The sequence below is a fragment of the Sapajus apella genome, unplaced genomic scaffold, assembly GCF_009761245.1.
Source record: "Sapajus apella isolate SASKATOON/1434 unplaced genomic scaffold, GSC_monkey_1.0 scaffold94, whole genome shotgun sequence".
NCBI classification, from domain to species: domain Eukaryota; kingdom Metazoa; phylum Chordata; class Mammalia; order Primates; family Cebidae; genus Sapajus; species Sapajus apella.
The window spans coordinates 3412856-3422122 of NW_022437034.1; the positions used below are offsets into that span (position 1 = coordinate 3412856).

The 9267-nt window shown below is 42.0% G+C and overlaps 1 protein-coding gene and 1 long non-coding RNA gene across 7 annotated transcripts in view; both read right to left on the reverse strand.

The window, feature by feature from the left end:
- LOC116535387 overlaps window positions 1-133 on the reverse strand; it is a 1731-nt gene extending 1598 nt beyond the window's left edge. The window contains exon 1 of the long non-coding RNA XR_004262181.1: window positions 93-133. This is a non-coding gene — a long non-coding RNA (uncharacterized LOC116535387). The remainder of the gene's footprint in view (window positions 1-92) is intronic.
- The window catches only part of ASCC1 (activating signal cointegrator 1 complex subunit 1), a 133158-nt gene that overhangs the window by 99214 nt on the left and 24677 nt on the right, over window positions 1-9267 (reverse strand). For all 6 annotated transcript variants that reach the window (XM_032256294.1, XM_032256290.1, XM_032256292.1 and 3 more), the window contains exon 5: window positions 7863-8041. In XM_032256294.1, coding sequence (XP_032112185.1) covers window positions 7863-8041 — 179 coding nt within the window. The remainder of the gene's footprint in view (window positions 1-7862; window positions 8042-9267) is intronic.

Genomic DNA, 9267 nt, shown 5'->3' on the forward strand with positions numbered 1-9267 from the left:
CTCCAGCCTGGGTAACATGAGTGAAACTCCGTCTAAAAAAAAAAAACAAAACAAAAAAAAACTGACCTTTTACAGTTACAGGTGGTGAGCACCTGTAATCCCAGCTACTCAAGAGGCTGAGGCAGGAGAATTGCTCAAACCCAAGAAGCAGAAATTGCAGTGAGCGGGGAGCACACCACTGCACTCCAGCCTGGGCAACAGAGCAAAACTTTGTCTCCAAAAAAAAACAACTGTTTTTACAATTCTATACTAAGCTCAGGCCATCTCTTGTATTTGCCCAATCTGAATCTATTCTCCTTCACAGCCCTCTTCATACATAAACAAGCAATTTTACTAATTCTCATCTCCTACCCCACAAAAGTACTTGGTTTCTAATTAATACTTCTTTTTTTTTAAGACAGTCTCGCTCTGTCATTCAGGCTGGAGTGCAGTGGCATGGTCTTGGCTCACTGCAGCCTCTACCTTTTGGGTTCAAGCAATTCTCATGCCTCAGCCTCCTGGGTAGCTGGGATTACAGGTGCACACCACCATGGCCAGCTAATTTTTGTATTTTTAGTGGTGATGGGGTTTCGCCATATTGGCCAGGTTGGTCTTGAACTCCCGGCCTCAAGTGATCTGCCCACCTTGGCCTCCCAAAGTGTTGGGGTTACAGGCGTGAGCTGCTACACTCGGCCTGGTTTCTAATACCTCTAACACTGCATGTACATCTCTCTAACACCGAAGACTATCTTTAGCAATGGGGACCTGATCAAAAAAAGAAAAGGAAAAGAAAAAGGAGAAAGAGAAAGGGAAAGGAAGGAAGGAAAGAAGAAAGGATCTTGTAAACATTTTCACCCAAAATATTTTCACTTTGCCACAACTTTCAAAGCTACCCTTTATCTACTCTTCACACTTCAAATAATACTAACAACTTTAACTTATCTGGCAGTAAAATACAGCAGGAGTAGCAGCTACCATTTATTAAATGCTTACTATGCATCAAGTACCATGCTGAGTTCTTTACGTCATCTCATATATTTATTTTGAGACAGGGTCTCACTGTGTCACCCAGGCTAGTGTACAGGGGCACAATCACGTCTCACTGCAGGTTTGACTTCCTGGGCTCAAGCATCCTTCCACCTCAGCCTCCCGAGTAGTTAAAACTACAGATTTGTGCCACTACTCAGAGCTAATTTTTTATTTGCTGTAGAGACAGGGTCTCCCTATATTGCCCAGAGCGGTCTTGAACTCCTAGGCTCAAGCTATCCTCCAGCCTCAGCCTCCAAAGTGCTGAGATTAGAAGGCCTAAGCCACCTCGACCAGCCTGTCATCTCCCTTAATCCTTCCTACAGCCCTCCCAAATAGGCTATAAAGATTTGGAAAAGTTGCCGAGCACAGTGGCTCATGCCTGTAATTTCAAGGCTTCGCGAGGCCACGGTGTGCGGATCACCTGAGGTCAGGAGTTTGGGATCAGCCTGCCCAACATGGTGAAACCCAGTCTTTACTAAAAATACAAAAAATTAGCCGGGCATGGTGGCAGGTGCCTGTAATCTCAGCTACTCAGGAGGTTAAGACAGGAGAATAGCTTGAACTTGGGAGACAGAGGTTGCAGTGAGCCAAGATTGTGCCGCTGCACTCCAGCCTGGGTGACAAGAGCAAAATTCCATCTCAAAAAATAAACAAACAAACAAAAAGATTCAGAGAACTTCATTTGCCAAAGTCCACACAGACTGAAGAATCCACAATCAGAACTGTCCATCTGTCTCAAGAGCCAAAGATATTAACCATTGTTCTGTTTTATTCCAAATACTTTTTTTTTTTTTTGGTCACCCAGACTGGAGTGCAGTGGCATGATCTCAGCTCACTGCCACCTCCAGCTCCCTGGTTCTAGCGATTCTCCTGCCTCAGCCCCCTGAGTAGCTGGGATTACAGGCACACACCAGCACGCCCAGCTAATTTTTGAATTTTTAGTAGAGACGGGGTTTTACCATGTTGGCCAGGATGGTCTGAATCTCCTGACCTCATGCTGCCTCGGCCTCCCAAAGTGCTGGGATTACAGGTGTGAGCCACCGCACCTGGCTCCAAATGCTTTTATTTCTGTCTACAAGATTAAGAAAGCACAGTATGGACAGACGTATGCAAAAAAGTGAACCTTAACCTAAATGTTGTATCTCATACAAAAAATTAATTAGATCATAGATCTAAATATAAAAAAGCAAAACTACAAACATTCTAAAAGAAAACCTTCATATTTGAGGGTTAGAAAAAGATTTTTTTTTGAGACAGAGTCTCACTTTGTCACCCAGGCTAGAGTGCAGTGGTGCGATCTTGCTCACTGCCAACCCTCATCTCCCAGGTTCAAGTGATTCTCCTGCCTCAGCTTCCTTAGTAGCTGGGATTACAGGTGCCCGCCACCACCATGCCCAGCTACTTTTCTATATTTTTAGTAGAGACGGGGTTTCACCATGCTGGCCAGCTGGTCCCAAACTTCTGACCTCAAGTGATCCACCCACCCCGGCCTCCCAAAGTGCTTGTTACAGGTGTGAGCCACCATGCCTGGCCAGGAAAAGACTTTTTAACCATAACATCAAAAGTATGACCCATAAAAGAAAAAATTAATAAACTAGACTTTATCAAAATTTAAAACTTTTCCTCTACAAAAGACACCAATAAGAGAATGAAAAGACAAGCTACAGATTAGGAGAAAATATCTGCAAATCATATATCCTTGAAAGGACTTGTATCGACAATGTATATAAAGAACCCTATAAAACTCAAAGATAAGAAAATAACCCAACTGTTGTTGGTGTTTGTTGAGACAGAGTCTCACTCTCTTGTCCAGGTTGGAGTGCAGTGGCACCATCTCGGCTCACTGCAACCTCTGTCTCAAGGGTTCAAGCAGATTCTCATCTCTCAGCCTCCTGAGTAGCTGGGATCACAGAAATGCACCACCACAACTGGCTAATTTTTGTATTTTTAGTAGAGATAGGATTTTGCCCTTTTGACGAGCCTGGTCTCAAACTCCTGGCCTCAAGTGATCCACCCACCTCCATCTCCCAAAGTGCTGGGATTACAGGCCTGGGCCACTGCACCCTGCCAAACAACCAAATTGTAAAACAGTAAAAGACATGAACGGACACCTCACCAAAGAAAATATAAGGATGGCAAAAAAAAAGCACGTGAAAAAAATGTCCAATATCATTAGCCACTAAAGAAATGTAAATTAAAACCACAATAAGATGTCACTACACAGGTATTAGTATAGCTAAAATAACAAATGGTGATAATACCAAATGCTAGTGAGGATGGAGAGCAGCTGGAATTCTCATAAATTGCTGTTGAGAATGTAAAACATAAAATAGTACACGCATTATGAAAATGGTTTGGCAGCTTTTTATAAAGTTAAATATCACCTAACACATATCCCAGCAACCCCACTCCTGGGTATTTTACTGTAAAGAAATGAAAACTTGGCCAGGCGCACTGGCTCACACCTGTAACCCCATCACTCTGGGAGGCTGAGGCGGAAGGATCATGAAGTCAGGAGTTCGAGACCAACATGACCAACGTGGTGAAATCCCATCTCCACTAAAAATACAAAAATTAGCTGGGCATAATGGCACATGCCTGTAATCCCAGCTACTCGGGAGGCTGAGGCAGAATTGCTTGAACCCAGGAGGCGGAGGTTGCAGTGAGCCAAGATTGCACCACTGCACTCCAGCCTGGTGTCAGAGTGAGACTGCATCTCAAAAAAAAAAAGAAATGAAAACTTATGTTCACACAAAAACCGGTACACAAATGTTTACAGCAGTTCTAATCATAATTGCCAAAAACTGCAAAAACCCAAGTGTCCTCCAATAGGCGAATGGATAAACAAACTGTAGCAAATCCATAAAGTGGAATATTACTCAGAAATAGTAAGGAACAAACTCCTGAGACACACACAACTTGGATGAATCTCAAAAGCACTATGCTGAGTGAAACAAGCCAGTTACCTACCATATGATTCCACCTATATGACATTCTCAAAAAGACAAAACTACAAATAACACACACACATACACACACGTGCGCACGCATGCACACACACACACACGACAAAACTACAGTGAAAAAGAGCTAAGGGATTGCTAGGGGTTGTGGATGGAAAAGAGGTGACTATAACGGCAGAGCATGAGGGAGTTTTTGAGGTGGAACTGTTCTGTATCCTAATTGCAGCAGTAATTACAGAAATCTATATATGTTTTAGAATTCATAGACATGTATACCCCAAAAAAGTCCATTTTACTTATATTAATTTTGAAGATAAAATTGAAAAAATTTAACTCTTCAGGGATAATTGATTAACTAAACAGGGATTTAAAGTTACAGTTTTACCTCTTACTATATATCAAAACACACTCTAAATGAACTAAAAAGCTAAACATAAATTATGAAATAATACTGATCTTAATATATATGACACTCCTACAAATAAATTTTTAAAAAGAATATACCCAGAGAGCCGGCCGGGCGTGGTGGCTCAAGCCTGTAATCCCAGCACTTTGGGAGGCCGAGGCGGGTGGATCACGAGGTCAAGCGATCGAGACCATCCTGGTCAACATGGTGAAACCCCGTCTCTACTAAAAATACAAAAAATTAGCTGGGCATGGTGGTGCGTGCCTGTAATCCCAGCTACTCAGGAGGCTGAGGCAGGAGAATTGCCTGAACCCAGGAGGCGGAGATTGCAGTGAGCCAAGATCGCGCCATTGCACTCCAGCCTGGGTAACATGAGTGAAACTCCGTCTCAAAAAAAGAAAAAAAGAATATAGCCAGAGAAAAATGGGCCAAGACATGAATAAACAGAATTAAGTATAGGAAAATGCTTTATTTCACAAATAACTGAATAAATAAACAGTAAAGCAATGAGACAGTATTTTTTGTCAACTGGATCACACACACAAAAAAAACTTAAAAGAATTGTAACATCCAATATTAGCAAAAGTGGGGGAAAAAACCTAAAGAAAACTAGTTTGGAGGCTAAAGTGCTATAAGATTTCCTAAAGGTAATCTGGATGTCTATACGTATCAAAAAATTCACATACATACACATATACTGTTTTTTCACTTCCAAGAATTTAAGTAAAATAACCCAGTAGTGCAGAAAAATGTATGAAGCTTACTCATAACAAAATATAAATTTTAAAATGTTAAATAATTATACATCTGGCCAGGAGAGGTGGCTCACACCTATAATCCCAGTACATTGAGAGGCCGAGGTGGGTGGATCGATCACCTGAGATCAAGAGTTCAAGACCAGCATGACCAACATGGTGAAACCTCATCTCTACTAAAGCACAAAAATTAGCCAGGTGTGGTGGTAAGTGCTTGTAATCCCAGCTACTCAGGAGGCTGAGGCAGGAGAAACACTTGAACCCAGGAGACAGAGGTTGTAGTGAACCGAGATCATGCCACTGCACTCCAGCCTGGGCAACAAGAGCGAAGCTCAGTCTCAAAAATAAAATAAAATAATTATACACCCCTATAATAGAATAGTAAGTAGTCATTACAAATCCAAGTCACTTGAACAGTTAATGAAATCAGATTATGTTATTTTAGTAATCACTGCTATAATTTCCTACTTGTTCTCTAAAGTAAAGGTAAAAGACTTAGGTTTTGTGGGGTTTTTTCTGTTTTTTGCTTTTTGTTGTTGCTGTTTTCTGAGACAGGGTCTGGCTTCATTGCTCAGGCTGGAGTGCAATAGTACATACAATCTCAGCTCACTGCAACCTCCACCTCCCAGGCTCAAGCTATCCTCCCACCTCAGCTCCCAAGTAGCTGCGGCTACAGTGCACACCATCACGCCTGGCTAATTTTTCTATTTTTTTGTAGAAACGGGGTTTCACTATATTGCCCAGGTTAGTCTCAAACTCCTGAGCTCAGGCAATCTGCCTACCTCAGCCTTCCAAAGTGTTGACATTATAGTCATGAGCCACCATGCCAGCCAAAATTTAGGTTTTTCTTTTTATTTTTCTTTTTTTCTGGGAGGGGGGTTGTAGGTTTGCAAGCTAGGAGGGGGTCATAGGGTATCAATTTAGATTTTTCCTCAATGACAAAACAATGTTCATGACAGAATGATATGTTTTCAAAGAAAGTAAAATATAAGATCATATACAAGGTAAATTTTATTTTTAAAATGCATGTGAATTAGGGCCGGGTGAGGTGGCTCACACCGTAATCCCAGCACTTTGGGAGGCCGAGGCACGTGAATCACAGGGTCAGGAGTTCAAGACAAGCCTGGCCAACATGGTGAAATCCTGTCTCTACTTAAAATACAAAAAATTAGCTGGGTATAGTGGCGGGCTCCTGTAATCCCAGCTACTCAGGAGGCTGAGGCAGGAGAATCACTTGAACCTGGGAGGCAAAGGCTGCAGCCAGCCAAGATTACACCACTGTACTCCAGCCTGGGCGACGGAGTGAGACTCTGTCTCAAAAAAAAAAAAAAGCATGTGAGTGTACAGACACATTGATACACACACATATATAGTATTTTCTAAATTTTCTATAATAATAAACATATATTGCTTTCATACATTTTTTCAGATATACTTTTTTTTTTTTTTTGAGACAGAGTCTTACTCTGTCACCCAGGCTGGAGTGCAATGGCACCATCTCAGTTCACTGCAACCTCCGCCTCCCGGGTTCAAGCAATTTTCCCGCCTCAACCAACTGAGTAGCTGGGATTACAGGCACCTGCCACCAAGCCCGGCTAATTTTTGTATTTTTAGTAGCGACAGGGTTTCACCATGTTGGCCAGGCCAGTCTCGAACTCCTGACCTCTGATCTGCCTGCCTCAGCCTCCCAAAATGCTGGGGTTACAGGAGTGAGCCACCCCGCCCAGCCAAATCAATATAAATTTTTTTTTTTCTGAGATGGAGTCTCAGCTCAAGTGCAGTAGCTGGGACTACGGGCACGAGCCACCATGTCCAGCTAAATTTTGTATTTTTAGTAGAGACAGGGTGTCACCATGTTGGTCAGGATGGTCTCAACCTCTTGACCTCGTGATCCACCCAGCTCGGCCTCCCAAAGTGCCACTGTGCCCAGCCAATATACATTTTGTTAAATCAACTAAATTATATCCAAAATGAGTTTAAAACTTTTTTCTAACCCGGATTATCTGGTATTATCCTGGTCACAAGCATTTCACTGTTACCTAAGTATGGCAATTCTACATGCAAATTTGTCTTTTAGTTACTAATCCAAAATGAGCCATGATTGTCCAAAGGCAGATGAACTACAGAAAATGGCATTTCATTAATATCATAACCCAAAAGATGCAGAATAATGTGTATATTAAAATTAGCCTTTTGTGTCTCAAATTTTGTTTTTTGAGACAGTCTCATGCTGTCTCCCAGCCTGGAGTGCAGTGGCCCAATATTGGCTCACTGCAACCTCCATCTCCCAGGTTCCAGCGATTCTCCTGCCTCAGTCTCCCAAGTAGCTGGGATTATAGGCACATGCCACCACGCCCAACTAATTTTTTTTGTATTTTTAGTAGAGACAGGGTTTCACCATGTTGGCCAGGCTGGTCTCAAACTCCCGACCTCAAGTAATCTGCCCACCTCAGCCTCTCAAAGTGCTGCGATTACAGGCATGAGCCACTGCGCCCAGAGCGGTATGTGCTAAAACCTTTTAAAGACATTTCTTTAATACATAGAAACTTACAACCTGCTATGTCCATATACATTTTTTTTTCAGTTCAATATTATAAGAAGCCATAAGAAATAGTTATCTTTTTTGGTGGGGGAAGAGGTTTATATCTCCTGTTTGATTTATGAACCATTTTCATATTCTTTTTTATATTTGACATTTTTTTTTAAATTTCTTCTTTAGTTTGCACTTACCATGGAGCACTTCGCCAGTACTTCCTCCTGGAATCTCAGGAATCCTTCCTGAACTTCAACTTCATTGAGGAAAAAGGAAAGGAAGTGAGTGAAGGGCTGTTTTCTTCTAAAAGTGTCCAAAAGAACATCAATCCGTGTTCGGGCTGAAATTACACCATTTCGATGCTGGCCAGTGATTACTGCAAATGAAGAAAGGGTTAACATGGTCAAGAACCCCCAAATGTTTATAAGATAGGGGACCTCTTGATACTGCCATCTCTGAGGAGCTAAAGCAGTTCTGAATTCCTATGTGAATCTAAACAGGGGACAATAACAAGTGTAAAAAAACTGCTAATTCATGGTGGCGCGTGCCTGTAATCCCAGCTACTCAGGAGGCTGAGGCAGGAGAATTGCCTGAATCCAGGAGACGGAGGTTGCAATGAGCCGAGATCGCGCCATTGCACTCCAGCCTGGGTAACAAGAGCGAGGCTGCGTCTCAAAAAAAAAAAAACTGCTAATTAATTCAATGTAAGCAGAATAAGGCTTATAAATAGAAAATATCCTTAAGATGCCTTATAAAGTAGAAAAATGAATTCAAATGCTACAAAGCAAACCTTTGCTGGTAGGAATGTAAAATGGTGTAGCCACTATGAAAAAGTTTGGTAATTCCTTTAAAAGTTACACATAGCTGGGCGTGGTGACCTGTAATCCCAGGATTTTGGGAGGCTGAGGTGGGCAGATCACTTGAGATCAGGAGTTCGAGACCAGTCTGGCCAATATGGCGAAACCCCATCTCTACTAAAAATACAAAAATTAGCTAGGAGTGGTGGCACATGTCTGTAATCCCAGCTACTTGGGAGGCTGAGGCATGAGATTCATTTGAACTCAGGAGGCAGAAGTTGCAGTGAGCCAAGATCATGTCACTGCACTCAAGCCTGGGTGACAGAGTGAGAATAAATAAATAAATAAATTTAGAGTTGTCTAACAATTGTGTATGATGATAAAACACTTATTTGAAAAATTAATAATCTAAAAGAAAAAAGGAATAGATAAATGTTTATAAAACATATAGACATAGCCACCCCTGTTCTCTGTTTTTTGAATTTTTAGTTTAAATTTTCAATAGACATGGATGTTGCTATGTTGCCCAGGCTGACCTTGAACTCCTGGCTCAAGCAATCCTCCCATCTCAAACTCCTGAGTAGCTGGGACTACAGGAATATACCACTGCATGCTTCAAGCGATTCTCTTGCCTCGACCTCCCGAGTAGCTGTAGCTGGGATTACAGGCATGCACCACCAGCTAATTTTGTATTTTTAGTCGAGACAGGGTTTCTCTATGTTGGCCAGGCTGATCTCAAACTTCCGACCTCAGGTATTCCACCTGCCTAGGTCTCCCAAAGTGCTGGGATTACAGGCATGAGCCA